The sequence below is a fragment of the Mesoplodon densirostris genome, chromosome 1 (assembly GCF_025265405.1).
Source record: "Mesoplodon densirostris isolate mMesDen1 chromosome 1, mMesDen1 primary haplotype, whole genome shotgun sequence".
NCBI classification, from domain to species: domain Eukaryota; kingdom Metazoa; phylum Chordata; class Mammalia; order Artiodactyla; family Ziphiidae; genus Mesoplodon; species Mesoplodon densirostris.
The window spans coordinates 219924443-219942639 of record NC_082661.1 but is presented as its reverse complement, the minus strand read 5'-3'; the positions used below and the strand labels follow the sequence as shown (position 1 = coordinate 219942639).

The 18197-nt window shown below is 34.4% G+C and overlaps 1 protein-coding gene and 1 pseudogene across 4 annotated transcripts in view; one reads left to right on the top strand and one right to left on the bottom strand.

Moving 5' to 3' along the window:
* The window catches only part of RAP1GDS1 (Rap1 GTPase-GDP dissociation stimulator 1), a 155828-nt gene that overhangs the window by 100545 nt on the left and 37086 nt on the right, over positions 1–18197 (bottom strand). For all 4 annotated transcript variants that reach the window (XM_060115259.1, XM_060115266.1, XM_060115276.1 and 1 more), the window contains exon 3: positions 617–739. In XM_060115259.1, coding sequence (XP_059971242.1) covers positions 617–739 — 123 coding nt within the window. The remainder of the gene's footprint in view (positions 1–616; positions 740–18197) is intronic.
* LOC132483262 (general transcription factor II-I-like) lies at positions 14219–14724 on the top strand (annotated as a pseudogene).

Below are 18197 nucleotides of genomic sequence, written 5' to 3'. Positions count from 1 at the left end.
TGCTACAAAATTATTCTTCCAAAGAATCTCCTCTCACTGGATATAAACCATATATAATGGGATGGCTATTTTATAATCTATGCTTTGCTGTCATTACATGGAAACCTAAGAAATAAATGTTTCTCATGAAGATGAATTCAGAAAACAGAATATGTATTCCGACTACACTGTTGCAGTCAAGTGCCAACGTCAGTAGGTCAAACTAAAAAAAAAAAAAAAACAGTGAGTTTATCTGGATATAACACAAACCAACGTATACATTGAAAAAGGGTAAGCTCTCATGTGACAATGAAGACGAATGACTCAGTGGCAGCTCAAGAATCCTGTAACCAAAGCTATAAATGATACAGGTACAGGAGGGACCAGCAGTGCTATTCTTTAATTCTACTCTGAAGGAATGGAATAGCAAATGGGAAATGTACAAATAGAATGACTATAATGATAGTCATTTTAAACAACATCTCATTACATGAAAAAAGTCAAAGAAAAGAAAAATAGAAAGAAAGTAAAAAGGTCTAATCTACAAAATTAAAACATAAATTAATAAAACATACTGACAGGTAGGGTGTAAAACTGAAGATGTTCCCAGCAGAAAAGTTCTTGAGGAAAACCTCACCATTTTTGGCTATTTCTGCTATGATGTTAGCTACTTTGGCTGTGCAGGAAGACTGTGGAACCAACAGACTTGCAAACAGTTGAAGTATTCCACTTCCTTGGATTTTTTCACTTGTTTCCATATCTGAAAGAAATACGTACAAAGAGCTTCAGTGAACATCTTCAACACTAGCATTGACAACTTCATCTACAATAAATTCTTTCTTTAAGAATTTTCGTTATAAAGCAGAAACTAATAAAAAAAAAGAATTTTCACCATCCATAATAGAAACAGTTCATTATATATTAAAATGTGTATATTTATATAAAATTACCTTCAGTTCCACAAGCTGCTTTTATGTTCAGTTTTTATCTATGCAAAACTTTCTAATACAATCTTTTCTAAATCTACAGATTATAAAGGAATCCTTTCTGAATATACCATTTGCATACCAAACTTACTTCTCAATGTTATTTCCAACACTGTCTACTCAGAGTAGGAATGCTTTACTTTCTACTTCCCTTCTGAATTCTCTAACAGTGTGTTATTAATACATGTGAATTCTATGATTACCTATAATGCTACAGCAATTAAAAAAAATAAGTGGCAACTAAATGTGCAAAAAACTCACCTCATATCATTTTATATGGAGTGACAGAAGAGACTATTCAGTTCCATATGATTACTATGTTTCTCACACAACTTATTCAAACCACCACTAATGAAAAAGGGAAATAGTAAACAGCAATAAGGCCATGGTATTCAGAACTCTATCTGGTGATATAGAAATTCAAGAAGACCTACTTCTTTCCTTTTCTGTCCATCTTTGTTAAAATACAAATAAAGAGCCTTTGTATGAAATCAAGCCGCTTCACGTAAAAAGCATGACCTATTAAAATAAAAAACAGGAACACCTGGAATGATGATGGAAATAAAGACAAGCTCAAGGAAACAAAATTTAAAATTACTATTTGGCTCTTAACAATGAAGAGGAATGGCATTGTTTAAAAACAGGGAGCTATAAGGCTCATTAAAACATTTTATTTAAATTTATTTCTATGTGTAGCTCCTCTATATCCTTTACATCCTTTGGTTATACAAACAAACAAGAGAACTCTAAAGATTTCTTGTTAAGTAAATAGCAGCTGCTCTGATCAACAGAGAGTAGGAAATCATTTTTAATAATTTGAGAAAGTCTACAAAAAATTATCTATTTCTTTATAGTAAGTGCTGATTGTTTAGCTCAGTGTTTTTCAAACTCTGGGTCCCAATCCATTAAGAACCCTGAAATCAATCTGGTGAACAAGGACCAGCAATTTCTTAAAAAGAGAAATAGAATCAACAATATCCACAACAACAACAAAAGAATAGAAAAAAATTTTTTTGCGGACAGTAAGGTAAAACACTGAGTGAAACACATGCACATGTAACTGTATGTGTATGCTTACTGAATGTAAGATGTACCACTAATCATAGATTCTGGTCAAAAAGTTAAAAAGCAATGTTCTGTGTAACCCAAGACTAGCCAGGATTCTGGGTTAAAGAGGTATAACACTCTTAACATCATCAGGAGAAGCTAGAATTGCTGAATGGCTGAAGCAATAGAAAATTATATGGAAAATTATTTATAAATTTGTAAAAATGGAAAATTGTAAAAGTTCCATGGATTTGTTATCTTAAAAACATTTCTTTGCAATTACTGTAGTTACTTGGGTGTATGTGCATGTTTATATATGATACTAGTACAAAAGATCAGGTAATCAAAATTAGTCAGTGTTGAAACTCCATCCATGCATTTCCTTTTCCATAAGCCTAGTACACTTTAATACAGCTAATACTATTTTGGTTTCTTACATTTTATGTACTGTAATAAAAAAGGATATTTTGGAGATACTTTAAAACAGTGCTTTTTATTAGGTGAAGAAACAGAAGCCCAGAAAGATAAAGTAAACTTGTCTAAAGTCACCAATAATCATAGAGCATGAACAGCAAATTCAGATTCTACTACACTAACAATTCAACATGTGTATCACCTGGCAACCACTGGTGTTATTTTTTAGAACAGAAAACTTACTTAAGCATAAGTAAATGAAATTTGTCTTTTTGTACGCTGCTACTCACTGGTTTCTCACAATTCAGATTATTACAAATGTAAAGTACACATGATAGAACATAAACACAGGAGCTGTCCTTTCAGCAAGCTCATTTATAAAATACAACGTGGCTTTTCACTTTTGTTTCTTGGATTAAAAAATAAATTTTTAAGGTACCACATGAAAATCTGACACCAAGTTTCTATTAATTATTATTATTCTTCTTTCTAGCAAGAAGCCAAAAGAACTGAACTCAGTTTGCCATGTTAAAATTCTTCCTTTTCTGACCACTGCTACAACGGTAGAACACTGGGGTTGACTGCCCCAGGGGTCTTGTCCCACCATCTGCTGGTGCTAGGATGACAGCAAGAATCTGGCATAAGGCATGAATCATGATTAGATGTGAAGCTGAGGCATTTGTGTGTGTGGAGGCGAGCAGTTAACTGCAAATCACCCATGCACGTCTCATTTTAACTATAACTAAAAAAATGGCTTAACGTCAGAGCTGAATGTCAGGGGCACAGGGAAAAAAAGAAAACAAAACAATACAAAACTCTTGCACTCTGATGAGTTTCCATGGATTACAATCCAAGGAACTGGGAAAACAGTTATAATAAGATGAATCAAGATTTGGGAATAGTATTTTTTAATAGTATTGTCAGAGAAATAAAAGGGAAAATATAATCTGGTTTTTCATATAAATCTGACATACAATTTAGAAAAATAGAAAAGGAATTCTATTTACTTGCTAGCATGTGGATTTATATATAGGTTTAGAACTTAAATTAAACAGCTGGGAATTATCTTCTTTCGTTTGTCATAAAAATATAACGAGCCAAATACTGCTTATCATTAAAATGCCACTACCCAATAAACAATTACAAAGTTTCAGCCTCACTTCATATATGCTTTCTACACTGGCATTCTACTGCATCTCACAATGTGTACCTGTGAACTAAACATGTTCTCAGATATCGGTGAGCACCGTTGAAATGATTTTAAGAGAGCATTAAGAAGGCGTCAGTGGTGGTGTTTGCGGGTCTAAATGAATGACTGCTTGTAAAAAGAAATCATGTGTTGTGGTTAGGAGTCCTAAAAAAAAAAAAGGCAGACTTTTCATTATCTTTAGCCACACTACTACTGACATTGGAACTATACCCATTTTAAATATTTGCAGGAATCAATTCCACTTCTTTCTCCCCCTTCACATTTAAGTGCAGTCATAAAAGCGTTTGAGTATGCCTATAAATTATAGGCAGCTGGCAGTCCTTGAATTTTGAAGGACCCATACATGACGGGCAGTTGCTACTCTAAAATAGTATCTGTGGAGCTACGGCAGGAGTCATATCCATTAGAGTAGCCCTTGTAGTTCTGCAAGCACTCATTCTTTCTCTACAGTCCTATGTCCACACCCCACCTGACCTCCTGGTGGCAAGGAGCAGCTGCGTTATGAAACTGCCAGTGACAGAAAGAAAAAGAAAACTGGGCAATCGGGTCAGAGAAACTTGAAAGAAGAGTAAATCAAGAAGCTGTGCTACAATGCTATAGGGAGAGGAGAAGTTAAAGCACAACTCACAGAATTTCTCAAGACCAATAACCCAGTAGAAGACAGAGAATGGGTGGAATGGGAATGGGAATTTAAGATATGGCTTGAAAAATGCTAAAGTTCCCAACAAAGCTGCCAAGTAAACACACAAAAATAATTGGCTTTACAGGTAAATATCAAGAGCAGGTTTTCAGGTATGCTACTATAAGCTCAATTGATGATGTTATGTTAGCATATAGGCTTTATGAGGAGAAATTAATGAAAAGCATGTGATAGCCAATTTACAGTAAACTCCAAATTAGAAAAACAAAAATAATGACTGTTATTACTATGACTCTATTAGATTAAAAATGTACTTGGACTATTTACTTCTAGTTACGAGAACAATAAAGAATTGCTATTTTTACTTATATTCTATGTCCAAGGATCCTCGTGACTGATTGTGAAGAGAAGACTCAGATTTGGGACTGACTGCAAGGACAAGGAATATGACTCAAGGGCCATGTGTATCATTGTCTCTGGGGAAATATATATTTCTCAAGGGGTAGATTTTTAGAATAGGGTGTAACAAGAGATCTGGCCCTGTGCCTGGGAGATCTGATCCAGACCCAAGGTTTCATTTCCTACCACACAGACGAGACCCAAATCCTCTCTCCCTTTATCCAAAGGAAAACAAAGCCATGTGCGCTTAGATATACAATAAATACCTCAAATTTATCATTTCCAAAATCAAATTTACTCTCTTCCTTTCATTTTAGTCTCTATTGCAGTTAATGGCAGGGAACCCATCTAAGCCAGAAGCCCTATAATGATTATAAATTTTTCTCTTTTAGTAAATGCCTTGCTACCACCCATGTTAATCAGAAAGTACTGTAAGTTCTGTAGATTCCATCTGACTAGCATCTTGTGCATCTATCCTTTCCTTGTTACATTCATGCTACTTCCAGTTCTCAATTCTGACCTTTATTAAATGCAACAGCCTCCTCAAGAGTCTCCCTAACTCCAGCCTCCCCTGCAACTGTCATCTACATTGACAGCAGAATAAGCTTCTGGAAATACAAATTTTATGTCACTCCCCTACTTTAAATCTTTAAATGATCCTCTATAAGTTTTAATTAAACATTCAAGCACATCCATGATATTTATATTTCCCAACCATATCTCCTGATACTCCTCCATTGATATCTTACATTCTAGCCACACTAAAGTGCTTATAGAAAGCTAAATTAATCATTTTATCTCATACCTTCTTACTGCACTTTTTCCCTCTCTGAAATGCCACACCTACCCCACCACTATAGCTAATTCCTACACAGAGGCATAGTGTCCTCATTTAAAGGCACCTGACTGAGAGCCATTCAATCTTTTAAAAATACTTGACTACCATAAAAACTCATTTTTTAAAACAGACATGTGACATAGGCATGATAGGTTATGTTTTCTTCATACTACAAATAAAGCTATATGATTATATTGGAAAAGCAATAAGAAACCAATTTTTCTGATTCCTAGTCCAGTGCTCTTCCTAACACAACTGTTAATTTAGAAGATATATAGTGCTAACAATACCTTGACCAGATTCACCAAGTTATTACGTGACAAATATTTTTATTTAACATATTTTTCAGAAGTAAGAACTAAGACAACTGGGTAAGAAAGGGATGCGCAGTATTTCGAGATAGATAAATTGACTCAATGATTGAAGGAGAGAAAGGGAACTGTGTATAGAGAAAGTGAAACAGGTTTAAAATATATTTAAAACACATAAGAGGACTATACTGGGTATAAGATTATATAAACACATAAGAGGACTTATATATAGATATAAATATATATAAAACACATAAGAGGACTATACTGGGTATAAAGGGCCTGATAAATGAGAAATTAATGTTTCTAAAAGAAAATGGAAGTATATGGGGGGTTGTTATAAAATGCTTTTTCTTTCACTGATGAGAATCTTTTTCCCGCAATAAAGATTTTAAGCAAATAAAAGGAACATGAAGTACAGGAAAGAAAAGGATGGATATAGTCACGAAAAGAAACAGGGCAGAACAAAGACCCATTTGCACATGACTCACCACCAGAAAGAGGTCTCACTAAAAGATTAAGTTGTGAGAGTCATTTATAAAATTATAATAAATGATTTTGACACTTGTGCAGTCATTTCAATTCCAGGGATAATGTAAGCTGTGGGAGCTGGGGAAGTTATGTATTTGGAAATCATCACTAGAATAAGCGGAGAGATCTGCTAGTCTGGCTATTTTCCTTAAACTTACCACAAACTAGGTCAAAAGCAGTTGCTAAAAATTGAGTTGGTTAAAAAATAAAAGAAAGATATTTGCTCAGAAATACCCGGAGGAACTGTGCTAATGACTGTGGTAAAAGCAGAGTATATAACTAGAATCGTTCAACTATAAGTTCACAGTAATTACTGAAAACATGGTCCCTACGGTAAACGTGGATTTCCTCACTTCATACTAAGAGAATGAGGACATAGTAAAACACAGTGAAGGAATATTTTTAGTAAAAGATCCATCTCCATCCTCCTGTGAAACACCTTGGGGAAAAATATGAAGTAAACAAAGCTAAAGAGATGGGCATCTGTAGGTCACAGGGCAGAGTCTTCATGTTGGGATTAATGACCCTACAAAAATAGACCCGAGAGAGATGCCATGCTTCTTCCACCATGTGAGGTTCCACTGAAAAGACAGCGGTCTATGAATCAGGGAGAAGGCCCTCACCAGAATCTGCTGGTGCCTTGGTCTTGGACTTCCCAGCCACCAGAAGTGTGAGGAATACCACCTAGTCCAGGCTATTTTGTTACAGCAGCTCAAGTGGACTAAGACGTATGGCATAAAAGTCCTTTCATAACTTGACCCCTACTCCCTTTCCAGTTTCAGTTTCTGATTGAACTAGGTTTCTTCCCCACCACTGTGACATTGTATATGTTACTTCCATTGCTTGGGATGTTCTTCCCATAATCCTTGTGCCCTCACATTACCTGGGTAAAGTACACTGTATTTTCAAAATCCAGAATTCCCTGATCCTGCTTATCAAATTCACCCCTCTTCCCCAATATTCACACACAATGTTGTAATTGTTTCCAAGCTGTTAGAACCCATTTGGTAGCTGAAGACTTGGAGTAGATGAGATTATCCACAGAAGATGTCTTTTTACTGAGTCCCTACTATATCGGGAATATAAGCTAAAGGATACAAACCATATCCACAGTGAGCTGCCTAGTAAGAGAAAGAGAGAGGTAAATAAATTACCACAATTCAGTGTGACTGATAACACCATGGAACTTACATACAATGTATAATGGGAAGCAATCACAGTTCCATGAAGATCACATAAACAAGGTAACATTTAAACTGAGTTCTGAAGCCCAATAAAGCATGTTCTAAGCAGAAAAAGGAGAAAAATTTATTCCACAAAGAAGGAACACATAAAAAGCACTACTATCTGAAGCTAGAGACCCTAAATTTGTAATAGCAACATTCTGTACCACTGGGTGATTTTTTTTTACCAGCAGCTGGAGGCTGCCAGAATTGAGAAGTGGAAAAGGTAGATGGCTGATATTATCTAAGGTTTGAAGAAAAGGTAGGTAAAAGGAGAAGGATAAGAGAATACACCTATGAAACACCCATTTATCCATCAGAATCTAGGTGAAATGTCGGTCTCTCTATGACACTTTGAAAGACTCTTACAACTATGAATTGAACCCAGTTCTCTGAACACTTTGTAATCAGCTCTATTATATAACGTGTTATACTGTATTAAAACTTATCTGTTACTTGTCTATCCAATCGCTCCAGGGCAAGGTACCAACTAATGCATGGTGATACCCAATTAATGCTAGTTGAATAGAACTGCCCTGTGCTTAAGGAGTTTATAACTGAATTAAAAAAGGCATACACGCATAATTAATACACCGAAATAAGTTCAACTAGAGGGATGCATAAACTGTCCTACAGAATGCTAAAGATGGAGCAACTGAGTTACATTTATTAATGTTGTAGAAGTTGTAATTACTTTTAACAGAAAAGAGGATTGAGCTTATAAGGAGACTGTCTTATATTTTAAGAATTTTCTCATCAAGAATGGAAGTTTTTTTGGTAGCATTACCAATCACTAGCTCATGCAGAGACTAAACTTTTCACTTTGCATTAAGCTAATCAGGTCTCAGATTACATTTTTTCAAAAGCAAACATATGCAAAAATGTTCTTTAAACTTCAGACATCATTTTAGAAACTACTTTGTTTTTATCTTATCCCTCCCACATGCACACATCAGAAAGAAAAGGTGATCAATCCATAAGTAAGTTATTATGAGCAAAATGAAAACATTCTGTTTGCTCCTTTAGTACAAGGAGGAGAAAAGATGTGTAACACTTCAATATGGGCAGAGAAAATTACCAGCATCTAAGTGAACTCACCTCAGAGAACACTGTGCACTAAAACCCAGAATTTACATCCAGATGTCTCTTAAAAAAAAACCCACTACTCCGCCTTTTGGAGTCTCATTTTGGGGTTTATCACAACAAATACTAAAAAGCAGGTCATAAAATCAACCTTAGTAAAATCAACTATAGATTTGCTCGTGGAAACTTCTGTTAAGGGCATCATTCCTCACTAGCAGTTATCCCAACACGTAACTATTATGCCACACAATTCATTTTGATATGTCAGTAGAATATAGAGTCCACTTGTGATGGTTACTTTTACATGACAACTTGATTGAGCCATGGTACCCAGGAATTTGGCCAAACATTATTCTGGATGTTTTTGTAAGGGAGTTTTTGGATAAGATTAACATTTAAATCTGTACACTTTAAGCAAAGCAGATTGCCTCCTACAATGTGGGTAGACCTCATTCTATCAGCTGAATGTTTGAACAGAACAAAAGACTGACCACCCTGACCTCTTCTTTCCCCTACGTGCCCTGGAGCAAGAGGAATGCTGCCAGCAGAGTAATTCACGTGCAGGGTCATGAAATTTCACATAGTATTCTGTACTACTGCTCCAACTCTGAATAACTAGAGTCAGAAAAGAAAAATGACTTTGACTCTATCTAAATGTGTTGGCTTTCTGAAATCTCAAGAAATTACACAATGCACTGTTTGTTTTTTAACTGGTGATAAAACAGCCAAAATTTCCAAGTGAAGGTATCTGACAACAGAAGGCACTGAATGCTACTAAATTCTAGTAAAAAAAATGAGAGTATAAAGATTCTCTACATTATACAGTCCATTGTATGAATACTACCTAGAATATTATACCTAAACTCTATCTTACTAAGCACATGAAACGTTCACATTTTCTCAGTTACTGATGATTTTTGAGGAAAGAGGTTGTGTTTATTTTTACTTATTTGTTAATTTTTTTCTTTATTTTTGAAATAGTTGATTTACAATATTATATTGGTTTTAGGTGACAACATAATTATTCAATATTTTTATAGATTATACTCCATTTAAAGTTAGTACAAAACAATGGCTATATTTCCCTATGCTATACAATATATTCTTGTCGCTTATTTTATAAATAGTGATTTGTGTCTCTTAATCCCATACTCCTATCTTGTCATCCCTCGCATTTCCCTCTCCCCACAGGTAATCACTAGTTTGTTCTCTGTATCTGTGAGTCTGTTTCTGTTTTGTTATATTCATTCGTTTTATTTCTTAGATTCCACATATAAGTGATAACAGAGTATTTGTCTTTCTGTGTCTGACTTATTTCACTAAGCATAATGCTCTCTAGGTCCATCCACGTCCGTGCAATGGCAGGATTTCATTCTTTTTTATAGCTGAGAATACTCTAGTGTGTGTACACATACACCACATCTTCTTTATCCATTCATCTGATGATGGGTACTTAGACTGCTTCCATATCTTGGCTACTGTAGATAATGCTGCTATGAACATTGGGGTGCATGTATCCCAATGATCCAGTGTTTTCTTCAGATATATACCCAGCAGTGGAATTGCTGGATAATATGGTAGTTCTATTTTTAGTTCTTTGAGGAACCTCCATACTGTTTTCCATAGTAGCTACACGAATTTACAATTCCACCAACAGTGCACTAGGGGTTTCCTTTTCTCCACATCCTAGCTAATATTTGCTATTTGTAGACTTTTTGATGATAGCCATTGTGACAGGTGTGAGGTGATATCTCATTGTGGTTTTGATTTTAGTTATCTGATTAGTGATGCTAAGCATTTTTTCACATACGTTTTGGCTATCTGTATATCTTCTTTGGAAAAATGTCTATTCAGGTCTTCTGCTCGTTTTTAAATTGGGTTCTTGGTTTTTTTGGTATTGAGTTATATGGGTTGTTTATATATTTTGGATATTGACCCCTTATCAGTCATATCTTTGCAAATATTTTCTCCCATTCAGTAGATTGTCTTTTCGTTTTGTTGATGGCTTCCTTTGCTGTGTAAAAGCTTTTAAGGTAAATTAGGTCCCATTTGTTGATTTTTATTTCTTTTGCCTTAGGATACAGATCCAAAAAAATACTGCTAAGATTTATGTTGTGATTTGTTATAAGACAGTAAAATGACCATGAACCACACACAGTTAAGAATATGGTATATAATATTTTGGCCTTAGTATTCTTCATCAAGATCTTATTGTACAGCAAATAAAAATGTAGTATCTTACATCCAGTTAAAGAGATGTATAGCTGACTTAGCATACATTTATTTCTTCAACTCTTTTTTAATGTGCTTCTAAAAAGTGTTTCTTAATTTGAGACCTTTTCCACTTTCTGGCTATTCTTCCCTTACTCTGAATATTTCAAGCAAAGAGTTAACCTTTTACTCTCTATTTTGCCTTTAATGTTACTACTATTTTTCCTATTTCAACAATATTTGCAGTTGGTCATTAATATTCACATACATTCATAACTCAAAAACTGGAAATTGCAGTAGATAATAAATGAGTAACAGTGAAAAGTGAAATAACTTTGCTTTTGTTTATTTACTTGGTATAAAACATATTCCCATGGTATGGCATCTCTTCCAGTTTTAACATAATAGATAAACTATAGGTTTACATTGATTAAGATTCATATAAAATCAAACCTCCAAAAGGAGAAAAATTTATTTCAATTACCTATTTTTCTGGCTAGTGTTTCTTTTTCTTCCTCTAAGCCAAATGTTAGAAATTTAAAAAATGATTATTAATGCCAAGTAATTAAAGTATGTTTTAAATTTATAAAATAATTTATATTCATATTTCATTAAATCTTGACATACCAAAATTCATATAACATTACAAATGTCTAAGAGAAATCTATATAAAACTACACTGTATAAAACTACATGTAGAACTAAATTTATATCTATGTAAAACTATATTAAAATGAAGTAAGAAAAATAATAAGCAATCAAGTTCACACTGTCAGGGTTGAGTAATACAAACTAACAAAAAAATGAATATCTCAATTTATAGCTATAAACATAATTCAAAGACTGATATAATATGACCTTGTAATTGTAACCAAACAATTATCTGGTGGCAAAATTAATGCTCCACTGACTGTAGTTTTGAACCTTTGGGGGCTGTAAATTATGAAATTAAGAAATTTCCTAAAATGTTTATCAGACCATTTAATAATCATTCATTCTAAAATAAATAATTAACATTATTAATTTTAATTATTCTTTAGGTACTAATTCTCAATAGGTAAATGTTTGTCCCTGAATACACGAAGGAAGATATAAATTATACTGAACCTCACTATTCTACTAAATGACATTGAATCTGAGATTGTAAAACTACACTGTACTTTCCATTCTTAAGAAAATCTTCCTCTAGAACTAATGCTCTCAGCAAATAATTTCATTATAAATAAACTTTAAAATAATAAAAAAGAACAATGTTTACTATTCTTATATTGAGTAGGCTAAAGACTTATGGTTTAGAGGTACCTGCTCTTGATTTTTTTAAGAAAATCATTCTTTAATTAAGACTATCTTCTTAACATGAAAAAGGACTTTTATATTAAGTCCAGAGGTATTATATTGAATGGTGAAGCATCAGAAGGGCTGCCACTAATATCAGAAACTAAAATAAGATACTACTCATACCATTGTTATTTACTATTTTGCTGGCAGTTCAAGCCAACTCAATAAGTCAGCTATAGTTACAAGGGAAAGAGGAAACAAAAGTAACACCTTCTGTATGTTCTGACTGCAAAACCCAAGAGAACTAGCTAAAAAATTATTTTAACTAATAAGTGAGCTCCAAAGGTAGCTGAATACAAATAAAAGATATAAAAATCAATACAGCTTTCAAACTGATCTCTAACAAAACGGCCTGGAAGTTATAATAGGAAAAAGTCCATTTGCAAAAACAACCAAAATAATGTAGAATACATAGGAAAAATGCTTTAAATAAGATATATATGGAAAGCATGTGAACCCAATTACATAATCTTAATGAGACACAAAGAAAACTTGAGGGCCTCCCTGGTGGAGCAGTGGTTGAGAGTCTGCCTGCCGATGCAGGGGATATGGGTTTGTGCCCCGGTCCGGGAGGATCCCATATGCCACAGAGCGGCTGGGCCCGTGAGCCATGGCCGCTGAGCCTGCGCATCCGGAGCCTGTGCTCCGCAATGGGAGAGGCCACAACAGTGAGAGGCCCGCGTACCGCAAAAAAAAAAAAAAAAAAAAAAAAGAAAACTTGAATAAAAAAAAGATATAATTTATGTTTTTAGAATAACAAACTATTAAGAAGTTTTCAATTCTTTCCAAATTAATTTATAGCTTATCCCAATTTCAACAGCATTCTCCAGGAATGCAACAAAGTATTTACACAACTTCTCTGATATAACAAACCCATGAAAATAAAAAACTTTGAAACAGATTTATAAAGAGGAACTTTCTCAATAAAGCTACTATAATTAAAATAGCACGGTTACAACACAATAATGGACAAACAAATTAATGGAATGAAATAAAACCCCAAGACTGGCCCAATTATATTAAACTAAGTAGTTATTATATGATAAAAGGAACGTCCTCAACCAATAAGGAATAGATTAAATGACACATGGTGTTGGGAAAATTGATTGTCTAGAAAATAATAAAATTAAATCTCACCTATACCATATATAAAAATAAATAATTGGATATAATAAAATCAAATAAGTAAAATAGCAAGAATACATGTATTTTATATAGAGGCTTCCTTTAGTAAAAATAATGATTCATTAATTTCTCAAAATGTCACATTTATAAATCCCAAAGTCTACCTAATGGTGAAACTTTAACCTTTGTTTTACAACGCCAAGTGGGTACTCAGGAAATCTGAATTACAAGAGGTAAAAGTGAAAGCATTTAGACTATGTAAGAAAGCTTTCTAGAGGAAACAACCATCATGACTACCAAGTACTACAGGAGCTAAAAAGCAGTATGCTACTGCCCATACCTTTAATATCAGGTTCAAACATCCATAATCACAGCAAAGACACTGAAAATAGGTTAATTTAATCAATCTCTTACTTTAAAGCATTTTCCTTTAAACATCAAACTACATTTTTCTGTTGAGAATATATAATTCTTTTTTTTTTTTTACAGTCACTCTGCTCTTTAACTCAATTCACAGAACTGCTGAAAAAGTAGACATTTCTATTTAAAAGTAGAAAAAAAGGTTTGTATACAAGGTATTTCTTTTATACAAGTATATTACACAGCTTGGGGCAGTAACAGGTCCGAAAAGCTCTTCTCACCCACTGATACTTTAAGCCTAGGAGGGAAGAAGTCTGTCACGTAGGGTCTGGTTCTTGCTTGATTTGAGAGCTTCTATCAGTCTCTATTTCTTCTGTTGCAGGAACCTCCAACTGGCTTGGCTTGGCTGATTTTTGGATTACAGGCCTTCTGACTCACTCTGATCAACCAACTGGTTATTAATCACAAGTCCTGGAAATGGTCTAATGACTGAATTTAATGAACTCAGCACGTGGAAGGCTCACCCGAGGGTGTGCCATTCTGATGACCATCTACTTTTGGCATTCCAAGGCTGGAGAAGATCCTCAGAAACAAAGCCAAAATTAAGTTCATCATTAAAAAGCCTGAAATGTTTGAGACAGCAATTAAGGAGAGCACCTCCTCCTCTAAGAGCCCTCCAAGAAAAATAAATTCGTCGCCCAATGTTAATACTACTGCAACAGATGCTGAAGATCTTAACATCATTCAGGTGACAATTCCAGACTATGATAATGAAAGACTGTCAAAAGTTGAAAAAGTTAGACAGCTAAGAGAACAAGTTAATGACCTCTTTAGTCGAAAATCTGGTGAAGCCACTGGTATGGGTTTCCCTGTGAAAGTTCCCTACAGGAAAATCACAACCCTGGCTGTGTGGTGGTTGATGGCATGCCTCCCGGAGTGTCATTCAAAGCCCCCAGCTATCTGAAAATCAGCTCCATGAGAGAACATATAATTCTTATTAATTCATTTCCAATTCATTATAGTAATTAAAAGTCCAATCTGCATGCCTCATATTTTTTGACATGTTCAGGACATATTGGGTTAGTGTTTAATTTGAGAAGCCAGTTAACATCTATCAAGCATATGGCCACAGAAGACCTACAGGTAGCTGCAGTTACACAGTTAAATGGGACCCTGTCAGAAACAATGTTAGGAAGACACAGCAGCACAAACCCATCAGCTTCTCCCTCAACAACTTAGTGACAGTAAGTCAGTATTAGTGTTTTACTGAGGATGGTAGATCTTTTTCAGTATATATTTGGCATATAGTATCATTTCAAATCACATTTCTCTTACATATTTTACTGTCAGGAACATAAGAAGTTTTTCAAATTTAGCAAACTTAAGAAGCAAAAATGATATCATTTATTAATTAGCTAGTGTAAGAAAATCCAGATTCTCTGTCAATGCTTCAATCACAAACTACAAATACCAATGGAGGCTTATCTCCTTCTGGAGATTGTACATAATGAGAGCTTTCTTTGCCCCTTATGAAGTACAGTGCTTAAAAGCATATTAGAAGGCAAACAGCACCCAGTACCATGTTATTATCTTCTGTTACTAATCTTGTGACCTGTGAAAGATTTCAAGATGGTCTTTCTCATTACTTCAATCAGATTCAAGCCTTTCTGTGACCCCTCTTCTACGAATTCCTGGATATAAATATATTTGAATATATACTGTCTCTTCTTTCTGCTTCTGACTAACATATATCTTGGACCTATATGCTACGACTTCCTTAGAATCTAACCCTAGGATAATGAACTTAAGGTTCATTATTTTAAATGGGCTCTTTTAAAAATGTCCGCTCCTCCACTGAATAACCCAACTATATTTTATTGATGACAATGATGATGATTTTGTTTCTAAGCTGCATTTCCATCATAGCATACTGGCTGGTCCAATTCTTAAACCACCCATAATTCAAGAAATGATAGCCTATAAAACTCCAATAGAAATATTTATAAATATTTTATAAAATTTAAAAAATAAGATTCAATATGTAATCAATAATTTTAAAAAGGTTTAATGAGATATTTTACTTTTGGGGAAGTACTAAGTCTTTAAAGTATAGTATGTGTTTTACACTTATGGCGTACCTAAATTCAGACTAGCCTCATTTCAAATGCTCAATAGCCATGTCAAAGAATGGATACTGTATGGGACAGCACAAGTTTAGAAGATTCCTCTGGAAGGCTAATGAGCATAGTATTCCCTACGTTTTTCCACGTTTAACAGAATTTTTCTATAGCCTTGATACTTACTGAGCACCTTGGCTCAATATAAAATTCTTATTCCTTTAGTTTTCTGAAAATACTGCTCTAATATTGAATTGTTTTGCATATTGTTGTTGAAGAGTCTGATGCCAATCTAATTTTCTTTTCTTTTTAAATAACTTGATCTTTTAACATGGAAGCCTGGAGGATTTCTCCTTTGTATTTATTTTTACCTTTAAAGTCTAAAAGTTTTGCTAGACTTCTTCGAGGTCAACTTTCACAAGTACATTCTAGGCCCTTTCAACGTATAGATTCTGGTCTTTTTATACTTCAGAAAAGTTCATACTTTTAAATATTAGCTCTGTTTCAATGTTTTGTTTTTCTCCTTGAGGATTCCAGTTGCACGTATGCTGGATCTTTTTGCCTATCTTCTATATTAATCATTTTCTCTTTGATCCTTTATTCTGTCTTCATTTTGCTCACTTTCCTCAATGCTCCTTATTAAATTTTCAGTCACCTCTATTCTTCCTTGGTACCTTGTAATTTAGTCTTACTTTTTAAAATGATTCCTTGTCTTCATTATCTTCTAGTCAACTCTTACTTTACATCTTCCTAGTAATTATCCACTTTGGTTCCAAGTTCCTGAATTTCTTACCCAGGTATTCTTTTTCCTTTTCATATCTGCAAAGGCTTAAGGATGCTTAATATAGGTCATGGTGTTCTGTTACTGATAACCACTTCGTGGGTGGTTTAGGAGAAAAATATTCAATAACTAAAATTTTTTGATTCTTATTTTCTGCTTTGTTCCTTGTAGCACCTATGTATGTATATAGCCTGCAATTTCCTATTCAGTGTATAGTTTTTCTTTTCTTTAACTAGCAGTAAAAGTTGTATGCAGGAAGAGTAAGGATGAATTCTCAGGTTTTTTAGTTCAAAAGCTCCCTCTTCTAGGGCTTCCCTGGTGGCGCAGTGGTTGAGAGTCCGCCTGCCGATGCAGGGGACACGGATTCGTGCCCCGGTCTGGGAAGATCCCACATGCCACGGAGCGGCTGGGCCCGTGAGCCATGGCCGGGGGTTATTAGTGTGTCTTCTAAGAGTATGATTTTCTTATTTCTACAGAGCACTTACTTTCTCCATCTTGCATCCTTCTTTCCCTTAAACACCAAGTCTGCAAGGGAGAACAATTTCATCCCCCAAAGCGGCACTCTCCTGATCTGTTGCCTAGGGTCCTGTGTACTTTTAAGTCTCCTCCTTTTGATTCCCAATAGCCAATACTCCAAATTGAATCTAAGACCAGATCTTAGAATTTTCCCACCAAGTTAAGACTTTTTCTTTCTAAAGGCAATTTTAACTGTAAACTATCACCCCTAGGCTCCTGATTCAAGCCCTCTCATCTTTTCCATGTAGTCTCTGCAGTCTTCATGAACTCCCTCTAAAAATGGGCTCTGAAGCTGAGTAGGCTAGATTTGGATATTAATTTCTCTCTCCTAATAATCTGAAGTTCTTAGTGTGTCTCCAGGGCATAGGTTATAGATATTTGATTTTATCTGATTTTTTGTTGATTTGTATGGCTTTTTAGACTGTGTAGAAAAATTCAAACTTAGGTGGCCACCACTACTCTATGGCAATTCAGGGTTCTTAATTCATCAAGAATTGTCAGTGTCTTTTTAGTTGACCATGTTCTCTAGTTCAGTCTAGTCTCCTCTATTCTTAAAATACTATCTTTATTTAGTAAAAACTGAATCTTTGGTAATTTATGATTAACACCAGTCATAAGCCCTCATTAATGATGGACACAATAACTAAAAGAGCCACATAATACAAAAGTATATAAAGGAGGTGAACACCATAACGAATTTAGCTTGCAAAGAAAACTGCAAATGTATCACTCTGTGATACATTTGATAACTTAGGGTAAAAAACTGAAATCTAGATATTACTGTGAAATAATTAAGTGAAATAAATTTTCATTTCTACTAAAACAGCAGCAATCTTTCATGCTCAGTAAATGAAGATTTAACAAGGTTATTGAAAAACAGTTGGTAATAAATTTCAAAGTCCCTTACTTAGGAAATAATTTTGATACATGACAGTAAGTCTGTTCAGAAATATTAAAGGCATAAAGCAGACTAAAAGCAAACAACAACAGACAATTCTTACTGTTAGAGAAGATTTATAATCTACATTAGTAGCTTCTGTACATAATTTGATATGTTTAGGATTATAGCCTAGTAGGGAGCCAAAAAT